The following is a 13,586-nucleotide window of genomic DNA, read 5'->3' as shown; positions in this document are numbered from 1 at the left end:
TTTGTATATGTCAAGCATACCCATACTATGATGCAGCCACAACCATTGCTTGAAAATAAGGAAGCAGTTACTCAGTGATGGATGTGTTGTTGTGTTGGACTTGCTCCAAACATAAGGCTTTGCATTTAAGCCAAAAAGTGTATTCCTTTGTCGTGTTTTTTTTTTGTCGTGTTACTTTATGCATATTTTGTATATTTATATTCTTCTTTTCACTTTGTGATTTAGGTCATTATTGTGGAGTCACTACAATGTTGTTGATCCATCCTCAGTTTTCTCCCATCACAGCCGTTGAACTCTGATTATGTTTTGAAATCCGCAATGGCCTCATGGTGACACCCCTGAGCAGTTTCCTTCTTGTCCTGCAGCTCAGTTCAGAAGAACAACTGTGTCTTTGATGTGTCTAGGTGGTTTAATACATCATCCACAGCACAATTATTAACTTCACCTTGCTAAAAGAGATATTCAATGTCTGATTTGTTATTGTTACCGATCTACCATCATTGGCTTTCAAAAAGCTCCCTAGACTTTGTAGTTGAATCTGCGCTTGATATTCAATACTTGACTGAGGGAAATGTTAGGAATCAAACATCTGGTCAAGGTGTGGAAAAATAATAGATGCAAAATTTAAGGTGGACAACTTCTATATTTAAGAGATAGACAGACAGACATATGCATATGGGAAGACAGACATGTTCCTCTTAGAGGTTCACAGCATATTTCTCAAATCCAAAGGCTGGCTGACCTACATACCCTTGCCATATCTGTTCACTGTTTCACCCTTCCATGCCATTACATCAAGGCTGAGACCTTGGGTTTGAAAAGGCTATACATTTGAAACATCTTAAAACCTCTTAAGGACACCCATGGACAATTTTATGGCTCAGGGGCCCAGATTCCACGAAGACCTGTTTTATGGTGACATCTGGCCTCCGAGAGGATACCTAAAGGCCCAATTCCAATAGGGAATAATCATTGTGTAAAATAATTGACAGAATACACATCTTAACACTTGTAAAATACATTATACAAACAATAAGAACATACAGTGCCTTTCAGAAAGTATTCAGATCCCTTGACTTTTTACACATTTTGTTACGTTACAGCCTTACTCTAAAATTGATTAAATAAAAAAAAAATCCTCAGCAATCTAGACACAATACCCCATGATGACAAAGCAAAAAAAGTTTTTTAGAAATGTTTGCAAATGTATAAAACCTTTAAAACAGAAATACCTTTACATTAGTATTCAGACCCTTTGATATGAGACCCGAAATTGAGCTCAGGTGCATCCTGTTTCCATTGATCATCATTGAGATGTTTCTACAACTTGATTGGAGTCAACCTGTGGTAAATTGAATGGACATGATTTGGAAAGGCACACACCTGTCTATACAGGGTCCCACACTTGACATTGCATGTCAGAGCAAAAGCTCCCTAGTCCTTGATGATGACAAGCATACCCATAACGTGATGCAGCCACCACCATGCTTGAAAATATGAATAATGGTACTCAGTGATGTCTTATGTTGGATATTTTGGACACAAAGTTAATTTATTTGCCATATTTTGGCAGTTTTACTTTAGTGCCTTATTGGAATTAGGATTCATGTTGTGGAGTATTTTTTATTCTGTACAAGGTTCCTTCTTTTCACTCTGTCATTTATTGTGGAGTAACTACAATGTTTTCGATCCATCCTCAGTTTTCTCATATCACAGCTATTAAAATCTGTAACTGTTTAAAAGTCACCATTGGCCTCAGGATGAAATCCCTGAGCAGTTTCCTTCCATGTGGAAATGGCTACCTAAATATGATCCCCAATCAGAGACAACGATAAACAGCTGCCTCTGATTGGGGGCCATATCAGGACGACTGACATATCCAATCAGCTGCCTCTGATTGGGGACCAGGACGACTGACATATCTTCACCATGTTTCATCGAAATGTACAGCTGTGTGTCGTCCGCATAGCAGTGAAAGTTAACATTATGATTCTGAATGACATTACCAAGAGGTAAAATATATAGTGAAAACAATAGTGGTCCTAAAACAAAACCTTGAGGAAGACTGAAATGTACAGTTGATTTGCCAGAGGACAAACCATCCACAGAGACAAACTGATATATTTCTGACATATAAGATCTAAACTAGGCCAGAACTTGTCCGTGTTGACCAATTTGGGTTTCCAATCTCTCCAAAAGAATATGGTGATCAATGGTAGCTCTTTCAATAGTTTAGTAGGACTAGGGTCCAGTATGCAGCTTGAAGGTTTAGAGGCCATTACTATTTTCATCAATGTGTCAAGAGATATAGTATAAAAAAAACTTGAGTGTATCCCTTGATCCTAGGTCCTGGCAGTGTTGTGTAGACTCACGACAACTGAGCTTTGGAGAAATACGCAGATTTAAAGAGGAGTCCGTAATTTGCTTTCTAATGATCATGATCTTTTTCTTAAGCTTGCTGGAAGCTTGCTTCAGGGCTCAGGTATTTTCTGTATACCAGTGAGGTAGTTTCTTATGACAAATGTTTCTTGTTTTTAGGGGTGCGAATGCATCTAGGGTATTACGCAAGATTAAATTAAATTCCTCAGTTAGGTGGTTAACCGATTGTTGTACTCTGACTTGGATTCTTGGATTCTTCGGCAGGTACATATGCAGGATGCTACCCTCCACAGCATGGCTTTCCCTCCAGATCAAAACTTCAAACCTACAACCAAAATTTGACCAAAATTAGCCGGAGAGATTACTGCTTCGAGCTCCTTAAACTCGACTCCAAAAAAACATCTGGGTCAGATGGTTTAGACCCTTTCTTCTTTAATGTTGCTGCCCCTATCGTCGCCAAGCCTACCTCCAACTTTTTAACCTGTCTCTCCTTTCTGGGGAGGTTCCCATTGCTTGGAAGGCAGCCACAGTTCGTCCTTTATTTAAAGGGGGAGATCAAGCTGATCCTAACTGTTATATGCCTATTTACATTTACATTTAAGTCATTTCTATTTTGCCCTGTTTATCAAAAGTGTTGGAAAATCTTGTCAATAATCAACTGACTGACTTTCTTTTTCTTTTTTTTGTGTGAATTTGACCCCTTTTTTCTCCCCAATTTCGTGGTATCCAATTGTTGTAGTAGCTACTATCTTGTCTCATCGCTACAACTCCCGTACGGGCTCGGGAGAGACAAAGGTTGAAAGTCATGCGTCCTCCGACACACAACCCAACCAGCCGTACTGCTTCTTAACACAGCGCGCATCCAACCCGGAAGCCAGCCGCACCAATGTGTCAGAGGGTACACCGTGCACCTGGCAACCTTGGTTAGCACTCACTGCGCCCGGCCCGCCACAGGAGTCGCTGGTGCGCGATGAGACAAGGACATCCCTACTGACCAAGCCCTCCCTAACCCGGACGACACTAGGCCAATTGTGCATCGCCCCACGGACCTCCCGGTCGCGGCCGGTTACAACAGAGCCTGGGCGCGAACTCAGGGACTCTGATGGCATAGCTGGCGCTGCAGTACAGCACCCGTAACCACTGCGCCACCCGGGAGGCCCTGACTGGCTTTCTTGATGTCCATAGTATTCTCTCGGATATGCAATCTGGTTTCCGCTCATGCTATGGATGTGTCACTGCAACCTTAAAGGTCCTCAATGATGTCACCATTGCCCTTGATTCTAAGCAATATTGTGCTGCTATTTTTATTGACTTGGCCAAAGCTTTTGATATGGTAGACCATTCCAATCTTGTGGGCCGGCTAAGGAATATTGGTGTCTCTGAGGCGTCTTTGGCCTGGTTTGCTAACTACTTCTCTCAAAGAGTGTAGTGTATAAAAATCTGCTGTCTGAAAATCTGCTGTCTCAGCCACTGCCTGTCACCAATGGAGTACCCCAAGGCTCGATCCTAGGCCCCATGCTCTTCTCAATTTACATCAACAACATAGCTCAGGCAGTAGGAAGCTCTCTCATCCATTTATATGCAGATGTTACAGTCTTATACTCAGCTGGCCCCTCCCTGGATTTTGTGTTAAATGCTCTACAACAAAGCTTTCTTAGTGTCCAACAAGCTTTCTCTAACTATAACCTTGTTCTGAACACCTCCAAAACAAAGGTCATGTGGTTTGGTAAGAAGAATGCCCCTCTTCCCACAAGTGTTATTGCTACCTCTGAGGGTTTAGAGCTTGAGGTAGTCACCTCATATAAGTACTTGGGAGTATGGCTAGACGGTGCACTGTCCTTCTCTCAGCACATATCAAAGCTGCAGGCTAAAGTTAATCACTGCACTATATACTCATCTGTAAACTGGTCATCTCTCTATACCTGTCGCAAGACCCACCTCTTAGGCCTCACTTCCCCCTATCTGAGATATCTACTGCAGCCCTCATCCTCCACATACATCCTCCTCATCCTCCACGTTCTGACAGTCACATTCTGTTAACGGTCTCGGAAGTACACACATCCCTGGGTCGCTCCTCTTTTCAGTTCGCTGCAGCTAGCGACTGGAACGAGCTGCATCAAACATTCAGACTGGACAGTTTTATCTCAATCTCTTCATTCAAAGACTCAATCATGGACACTTACTGACAGTTGTGGGTGCTTTGCATGATGTATTGTTGTCTCTACCTTCTTGCCCTTTGTGCTGTTGTCTGTGCCCAATAATGTTGTGTTGCTACCATGTTGTTGTTATGTTGTGTTGCTACCATGCTGTGTTGTCATATGTTGCTACCTTGCTATGTTGTTGTATTAGGTCTCTATTCATGTAGTGTTGTGTTGTCTCTCTTGTTGTGATGTGTGTTTTGTCCTATATTTATATCGTATTTATTTATTTGTTTTAATCCCAGGCCCCCGTCTCCGCAGGAGGCCTTTTGCCTTTTGGTAGGCCGACATTGTAAATAAGAATTTGTACTTAACTGACTTGCCTAGTTAAACAAATGTTAAATAAAAAAATAAAAAATTATACACACACACCTTGTTAAATAAAGGTTAATAAAAAATGTAAAAAAGTATACACACACACACATATATATAAGACACATGTTAGAGCTAGGAACAAAAGCATTTCGCTACACCTGAAATTACATCTGCTAAATATGTGTATGTGACCAATAACATGTGATTTGATTTAGTAAAGAAATTATATTTAGCAGCTCCCATTTAGTCAACGTATTTAACCGCTTCGCCAGTCCAAATATCCACACTCCTTTCATGTCACATTAACATATTTTTGCCTATTGAAAACTGAGCTTCCTACTTTACTCATAACATTACTGCCCTTTACATTAGTTGTAAAATATCCTCAAACTTTGTCGTGCAAGTTAGAATTTACTTGATTCGCTGGTAGGGAAGGGTGGGGGGAATTGTTTGAAAGTTGCACGTGTAACGGATGTGAAACGGCTAGCTTATTTAGCGGTGTGCGCTAAATAGCGTTTCAATTGGTGACGTCACTTGCTTTGAGACCTTGAAGTAGTAGTTCCCCTTGCTCTGCAAGGGCCGCGGCTTTTGTGGAGCGATTGGTAACGATGCTTCGAGGGTGACTGTTGTCGATGTGTGCAGAGGGTTCCTGGTTCGCGCCCGGGTATGGGCGAGGGGACGGACGTAAAGTTATACTGTTACATTGATGCTGTTGACCCGGATTACTGGTTGCTGCGGAAAAAGGAGGAAGGTCAAAAGGGGGGTGAGTGTAACGGATGTGAAACGGCTAGCTTAGTTAGCGGTGTGCGCTAAATAGCGTTTCAATTGGTGACGTCATTTGCTTTGAGACCTTGAAGTAGTAGTTCGCCTTGCTCTGCAAGGGCCGCGGCTTTTGTGGAGCGATGGGTAACGATGCTTCGAGGGTGACTGTTGTCAATGTGTGCAGAAGGTCCCTGGTTCGCGCCCGGGTATGGGCGAGGGGACGGTTTAAAATTATACTGTTACACACGCTCACTATTAGTATTGGAAGTTGTAACATCTTTGGTCCTTTTATCTATCATAGACCTCTTTGTGATAATTTGTAATGTTGCTATTTCTTCACCAATCAGAATGTCTAAAGAATCCATATGTTGTTCTGAAATATGAACACAGAAATACTGGACATTTTAACTCTTATTATGGGGGGCGATTTGACACAATTACAATCATGGTCTTGGAATTGGACATGCATTTTTCTGGTATTGGTCTTGAACACAACATCTTTAGGTGGTCTTGAACACAACACTGCTGGCACCCAAAATGAGTATCGGGCATTTTAGTCTAAATCAAGCACTGGGTATTATTAAACCAAAATTGTTATCAAACATTGTTGCAACATTTGTGCTAACCTTTGTGCTAGAAATTGTAGCTGCTGGGTGTGTTCAAATAACATTGCTGAACTTTTACACACTAATACCAACTGCTTGTGATGTTCTTGGTGACACAGATAACGATCTTCTCAGTGACAAGGGTGTCGAACAAAGGGGCTTGCACAATATTCCAGTCTTTTTTATGAAACATTAAAAAAAATCTAAACGCCCCCACTTTATGTAGCTTAGTACATTTCTACAGTAAACATAATAGACAGGGTAACCCAGGGACTACACAACAGCTGACTGTATCAACTGTGTATCAGCAGATCAGTCACAAGTGACTGCTAGGTACTGCTTAGACACTAGCTTGCAGAGCACAGAGCTTGACACCAGTGACATCCAACACAGTTGAGCAAATTAATTCAAATAATAATTCATGCAAATACTGGTAAAAACAGAGCCGTCGGAGCTTTAAAAATAGTTAAACCAGTAAGGAATCGCATATAATATTAAAGTTCAAAATATAGTTTACATACTGTAGGCAGTGGATTGAGCAGGTTAGAAATGATATTTTCATGACATTTTCAGACTTTGGCATTGAAAGCATTTACACACCAATCCATAAATGATTAACCATATTGAATGCTTTCCCACTGAGACATAGAGGGGGTCAATGGACATGACGATAAGCAAGTAATATAACTGAAAAACCGCATACCATGCTGTTGTCCAATGGTTAAAGGGGCAATCTGCAGTTTTAACAACAACAAAGCCACCACTCCCTGACACTGTTATTTGGTACACAACTGAGGGATGGGGCTTGAGAAATGTAATAGTCTCAAATTCAGAGAGCTATGGATGGAAGAACTGACAATCCATGACATCAAAACTATAGTTATAACCATCTTCTGAGGCTATAAAGTATTTATTTTATTTTTTACAATTGCATCATTTACAAACAATTGAGTAAAACAAGCTTATATTTTGAGTTCTGATGGGGTACGACAGATGAACTAAGCTGATGGGACATTTTACAAGTCATATTCTTCAAGAATCAATAGGTATATACACTACCGGTCAAAAGTTTTAGAACACCTACTCATTCAAGAGTTTTTCTTATTTTTTACTACTAAAGGATATCAATAATAAGAAGAGACTTGCTTGGGCCAAGAAAAACGAGCAATGCACATTAGACCGGTGGAAATTTATCCTTTGAACTGGAGTCCAAATTGGAGATTTTTGTTTCAACCGCCGTGGCTTTGAGACGCGGTGTGGGTGAACGGATGATCTCCGCATGTGTATTTCTCACCGTAAAGCAGGGAGCACGAGGTGTTATGGTGTGGGGGTGATTTCCTGGAGACACTGTCTGTGATTGATTTAGAATTCAAGGCACACTTAAATCACACTTTCAATCGGGCTTAGTGGGACTACCATTTGTTTTTCAACAGGACAATGACCCAACACACCTCCAGGCTGTGTAAGGGCTATTTTACCAAGAAGGAGAGAGATGGAGTGCTGCATCAGATGACCTGGCTTCCACAATCCCCCAACCTCAACCAAATTGAGATGGTTTGGGATGAGTCGGACTGAGAGAAGGAAAAGCAGCCAACAAGTGCTCAGTATATGTGGGAACTCCTTCAAGACTGTTGTAAAAGCATTCCAGGTGAAGCTGGTTGAGAGAATGCCAAGCGTGTGCAAAGCTGTCATCAAGGCAAAGGGTGGCTACTTTGAAGAATCTCAAATATAAAATCTATTTTGATTTGTTTAACATGTGCAAAGCTGTCATCAAGGCAAGGGTGGCTATTTGAAGAATCTCAAATCTCAAATATATTTTGATTTATTTAACACTTTGTTTTGGTTACTACATAATTCCTTATGTGTTATTTCATAGTGTTGATGTCTTCACTATTATTCTGCAATGTAGAAAATAGTAAAAATAAAGAAAAACCCTGAGTAGGTGTTCTAAAACATTGTATAATTAATTTAAAAGTCCAAAACTGATGTAGCAATCACAGATAGCCTCTTTTAAAAAAGGGACCTAATGTCCTGTGGCATTAAAATCACAGTATTACATATATACTGTATATATATATTTTTGTGCAAATACACATGATTATTCATGCATACATTTGGTTAATCTAGCACACTGTTATTCTGATTTAATAATTCTAATAAAGCATTCCAAATGAAAAAAGTGGTCCAACTATTTGAAAGCTATTATTGCACTGTTTATGATTAATACATTTTCTAAGGTGATTCTAATTGTATTATTTGGAAATTATTGTTAGTATATAAAACAGATCCTCAAACAGATAATAATTAAACAACCCAGAGAGTGACAGATATTACATTGCAGTCAACAACACCAGTGCGTCCAGTGTGTCTAGGAACACAATAATTTTCAAATATATTGCACATTTAGTTGTGCATTTAGCTGATGGGATTGGATTTTTCAGTTCCCCTTTGTAGACAGCAGAGGTCCATTGTCCACACTGTAGAGTCTCTGCAATCCATGTTGGTAAACTTAGTCAAGTTTTTGTTCCCAAAATCCTTAATGCTTTACATGCATATAGTCCATTCGGAGAAACCCTCTAATATAGAAACCTGAGAATAATATTTATGTTACTTAACTAGTGATCCCTCTTCGATCTGTGGTTTTAGACTTTTGGAGAATGGGCATAGTTACAGGACAAGTTCTAGAGGAAAATGTGGTCTTTCTCCATACTCACTCATCCTTCCGATCCCTGGTTAAGGCGCCATCTAACAAAATACAGAATAACAAGCAGAAAACTTGAGCTCAGATGAAGGCAAGCAGGTGAGATTGAAAACAATTAGGTACCTCGGTTACAATAGGTAATTTAGTAATTTAATTTAGTTAAATTGCTACTGGCCTATTGATGCAGCAGGGTACTTTACCTCAAAGCGGCTGTAGACTTTCCTCCCCTTCCGCATGCTATCGATTCTCTGAAGAAGCTTCTCCCTCTCCTGAGAAGTTCTAGCCGGGCCTCTGATCTGTCGTCGGGCTGATGCTTCCTCCTTACCACTAACACCCCGGTCAGCCTCATCCTGTTTGGCATCATCAGTGACAGCAGATTCTTTCGTGAGTTCTGTCCTGCTCTGGCTGTTAGCAGAAATCTGCTCTAATAGGAGCTTTGTGTCATCTCTTAGGTTGCTGCTAGAGAGTACATTGGCAGTAGACAAATGGTAGTGGGACTGGCTTACTTTAGGTTGCTTCACTGGGGGTGGTATGGGATTGCTTTGATCTGTTGTGATCTCTGGTTTCATAGTGCTGTTATTCTCTTTGGTCTCATCAGGACTCTGAGATCCATGGGAGGCAGATTCTCCAGGAGCAGTTTTTCTCTTAGTTTCAGGATCACCTGCTATCTTCTCACCTTTATAAGCTGCAGAACTTCCCACGTTTTGCTCCTTGTTAAGTTTACTTGGTTTGCCCTCCTTACTGTTATTCACAATGACGGGTGGAGCTGGGGCAGTGTCATGAGAAGCAGTGGATTCAGTTGGGTTTGAGTTGCTTGATGGGACGGATTCCACAAGGACAGGGTTGAATGGTGAGGTAGGTTCAGTTAGGGTATGATTAGGAGAGGAACAAGATTCTTTTGGGGTGAGGTTTGGAGAAGTTCTGGACTTTGTTTGGCCAGGCTTGGGACACACAACTGATCCACCTGACCCACATGTAAGGGAGGAGTGTGATTTTGTTGGGGTTGGGTTAGAAGATTCACTTGATTCTGTTAGGGTCGGGCCTGTAGATGCACTTGGTTCCGTTGGGGTGGTGCTAGGAAGAGGGTTGAGTTCTCTTGGTGTTGGATTGGTTGAAGCACTAGATTCTGTTGGGGTAGGCTCAGGAGGAGAGCTAGACTTTGTTGGTGTGAAGATGAGAGATTTGTTGGTTTCTTCCATGACATGCTTTGAAGATGGAGGTGAAGAGTTGTAAGAGTCATTGGACACTGTAGCGGGCTTTGGAGAGGAGTTGCATGCTGTTTTGGAATGTTTGAGTGACAAAACCGACTCATGTTGGCCAGGACAAGGGGAGGAATAGGATTTTATTGGGTTGGTCTTAGAAGAGGATGACCTCAACTCAGTTGTGGCAATTGTAGACAATGACTCCTTTGTAGAGGGTTTGGGGGAGGTGTTAGATTCCATTGGTGTTGATGAAATTGACCCAACTAAGGTGGACTTGGGTAAGAAACTAGATTGTGTTTGGGTAGGGTTTGGCAGAGGGCTAAATTCTGTTGCAGGGATTGAGGATGAGCAAGATTGCATTGGGATAGGGCTGAGAGATTCCTTGGAATCTGTTTTGTCCTGCTTATGAGACACACCTGGCTCAGATTGGGTGGGGCTCAGAGGTATGTTGGACTCTACTGTGATAGGTTTAGAGGATGGTAATGGCTGCTTTGACATGGGGATAGATGAACTGGGCTCCTTAAGGGTGGGGGTAAGGGCTGAGCTCAACTCCTTTGCTGCATTTGTTGATGAAGTGAGACTAGTTGAGCTTAAACCTTTTGGTGTCGGATATGAAGATGAGCTAGCTTCTGTTAGTGTGAGTGGAAGAGATGGGTTTAGCTCATTTGAAGCAGGATTGAATGACTTTGGTTTCTTTGGAGATCGTTTATATAAACTGAAATCCTTTGGGGAGATGTTAAAGGAACACTGATTTGAGGTGCTCTTAAGAAATGTACTTGTATCTCTAGGGTTAACTTTAGACACACTTTGGTTCCGACTGTTCTTCAGCTCTATCTTCTCAGTATCAGTAGAGACTCTAAGTAGGCCATCGACACAAGATAATTTATCCCTGAGAAATGTTTTGGAGTCACTTTTGGGAAGTTGAAGGTCTTGCTGTTCTTTATTTTTAGAATGGTGTTCTTTGACATCAAGTAAGGAACCACATTTTGCCATGGATGTTTTGTTCTCCTGTAACACTGGTGAAGTCTCCAGTGTTTCTGATGATGCTTCTGTTGATGTAGCTGTCTTTTTTATTGAAGTATCTGCTGGATAAAGTGGGTCTTCTGTCGATGTTGTTGGCTTTGTGGTGAAAGTATCTGATGGATTAGGAGGTGCCTCTGTTGATGGAGCTGGCTTATTGGTTGAAGTATCTGCTGGAGCTGGCTTATTGGTTGAAGTATCTGCTGGATTTAGTGTGGCTATTGGAAGGTTAGGTTCTATCCTTGTGACTGGTTCCTTAATTTTTAAGTCAAATGGAGTTACTGGTTTTACAGGAGCTTTTTCAGCGCTGCTCTCAGACTCTGCAGCCTTTGCAGCTTTTCGTTTGGCAGCCAACTCTTTAAAAAAAAATAACCTACTGTCTGGATCATTCATATCTATATAGGATTTATTGCTCAATATAGATGCCTGGTGTGCTGATTGTATGGTTTTGGGTTTCTCAGCTTGAGAAGGTTTGGATGGGTGTGCAGATTCTACCGTTTTGGTTTGTTCTTCATGGGCAGAATTAAGTTGTTCCATTGAAGAAACCTTGTCAGTGCTCACAGGAAGATACTTTGTCAATTCCTTATCACCCGAATCAGTAGTGATGTCCTCAGATTTCAAAGACTCAATGGTTGAATTATCAACTATCGCTGACTTAAGTCTCCATTCAAAAGGTTCTCTTGTAATGGATCTTCTTTTCCCCCAAACCTGAGCGGTCAAGGATAATCTAGATGGGTCATCTTCCTCATTGGCAGTTTCCTCACAGTGTTGGCCAGAGTTATATTTCTGTTCCTGTGAGATATGCTGTTCGAGTTGTGAGCTGAAGATGAGTGAGGATCTTAGTCTCGAGGTCCTTTGGATAGCAGGATTGAACCTCCTACGGAATGACTCTTCTCTTTTGGGCTCTTTTACATCCATCTCCTCTGATTTGTCACCTTCAGTGGTTGATGACGACTCCAAAGGTGGTGTTAGTGTTGTTTGGGCATCTAAGCTAACAAGAATTTCTAGTGTTCTTGAGTGTTCTGGGCAGGTGGGCTTGTTTAACCTGAGCCCTGGAATCTTGGGTAAATCTTTGGCACTAAACCTGGTATCTGATACCAGTGGAGCAAGTAATTTGCCTTGTGATGGATTAAGGGGCTCTTGAAAGGGGTCATTTCCCATAGGCTGTGGAATCTCTTCCTCTCCTGCATCATCATATGCACTGAGGTATGAGCTGATCCTCCAATCTCGCATCCCCTGCTTTGCACTGGGATCCTGTGTTTTACAGTCTGAACCAGACCTGACAAAAAATGATCTCTGTTCAAATGGGTTTTGTTGTGTTGGGGAGGTCTGACAGGCATGAGGCTGGCCCGTGCTCAGTCTTTTGGGGTTTGACTGACTAAAGGGACCCTCTCCTGGACTTGATAATTTGTTTGAGCCATGTCCCAGTTCCACAGCAAGGTTTGATGATGACAAATAATTCAGTACAGGGTCATAGTTGTCTGGTGGCTCTATCGCTATTCCATGTGGGTACCCAGACTCAGAATACTGATCCATCAGAGGGTACCCTTGGTCCCTGAATTGATCGTAGCCGCTATAACCTGGTTCTAGCCCTGTTCTCTGATAGTGATGCTGTTCCCTATGTATCTTCCTGTTCTGGGTTGCCGTATACCCCTCAAAGCTGTGAATGGCTTGGTGCTGCATGAATTGAGAGGAGGAATGTCCGGCATAAGTGCCCTCTGCATAACTGTGCCTTTTAGAGCCAGCAAACTCCATTGTGTTTGACTGCATCATGGGGTGACCTTGTGCCATAAAAGACTGCTGCTCCAGTTTAAATTGCTGGGAGGAGTACTTGTTGCTGTACATATCTAGTGGACCCTGATCTAGTGAACTGTGGATGGGCTCACACCTTCCAGGAGGCATCATATTCTGAACCATATCCATACGGTCATCAGAGGAATGTCTAGCCCATTCTACAGGACGAGAGCTGTCTATGGGGAGGAACTTTCTGGGATCTCTGAACAATAGTGTCCGATCACTGCTGTATTGACTGTCAGATAAACTGCTGTAGTGTGGCATTGGAACAAGGACATTTTCCAGTACCAAAGGTTGGGACTGTGCAAACAGGATCCGGAACTCCTCATCAAAAGTAGTCACAAGCTGTCCAAGGAAGAGGTGAGCCATGCAACGGTGAAGCTTCTCAAAAGACCACATGAAGCTGCGGGCAAAGAGATTAATTACATTTCATTACACATAATTAAGCTAAATATATGTATTACAATGGAATAAGGAACTCAACTCCATTACTATGCAATTACAAAACAAATCAATTAAACCTATCAATTCCAAATGCTACTTTTTTCTGTAATAGGCTCAGAGAACCAATCTTCCTCATTGGCAGTTTCCAGTATTTACATAGGCACTA

At 41.7% G+C, this 13,586-nt stretch overlaps 1 protein-coding gene across 3 annotated transcripts in view; it reads right to left on the bottom strand.

Annotated features, from left to right (window-relative positions):
- LOC118369485 (protein FAM83H) overlaps nt 1-13,586 on the bottom strand; it is a 65,778-nt gene that overhangs the window by 4,208 nt on the left and 47,984 nt on the right. For 2 of the 3 annotated variants that reach the window (XM_035753898.2, XM_035753899.2), the window contains exons 5-6: nt 9,161-13,379; nt 7,135-9,004 (exon numbers count right to left, since the gene is read on the bottom strand). The exons of the other annotated variant lie outside the window; for it this stretch is intronic. In XM_035753898.2, coding sequence (XP_035609791.1) covers nt 8,993-9,004; nt 9,161-13,379 — 4,231 coding nt within the window. In that variant the 3' untranslated portion in view covers nt 7,135-8,992. Of the gene's footprint in view, nt 1-7,134; nt 9,005-9,160; nt 13,380-13,586 lie in introns of those variants that run through there. 3 annotated transcript variants of the gene reach the window in all.

Source organism: Oncorhynchus keta, chromosome 36, assembly GCF_023373465.1.
Source record: "Oncorhynchus keta strain PuntledgeMale-10-30-2019 chromosome 36, Oket_V2, whole genome shotgun sequence".
Lineage (NCBI taxonomy): Eukaryota > Metazoa > Chordata > Actinopteri > Salmoniformes > Salmonidae > Oncorhynchus > Oncorhynchus keta.
This window is presented reverse-complemented; position numbering and strand designations above follow the sequence as displayed.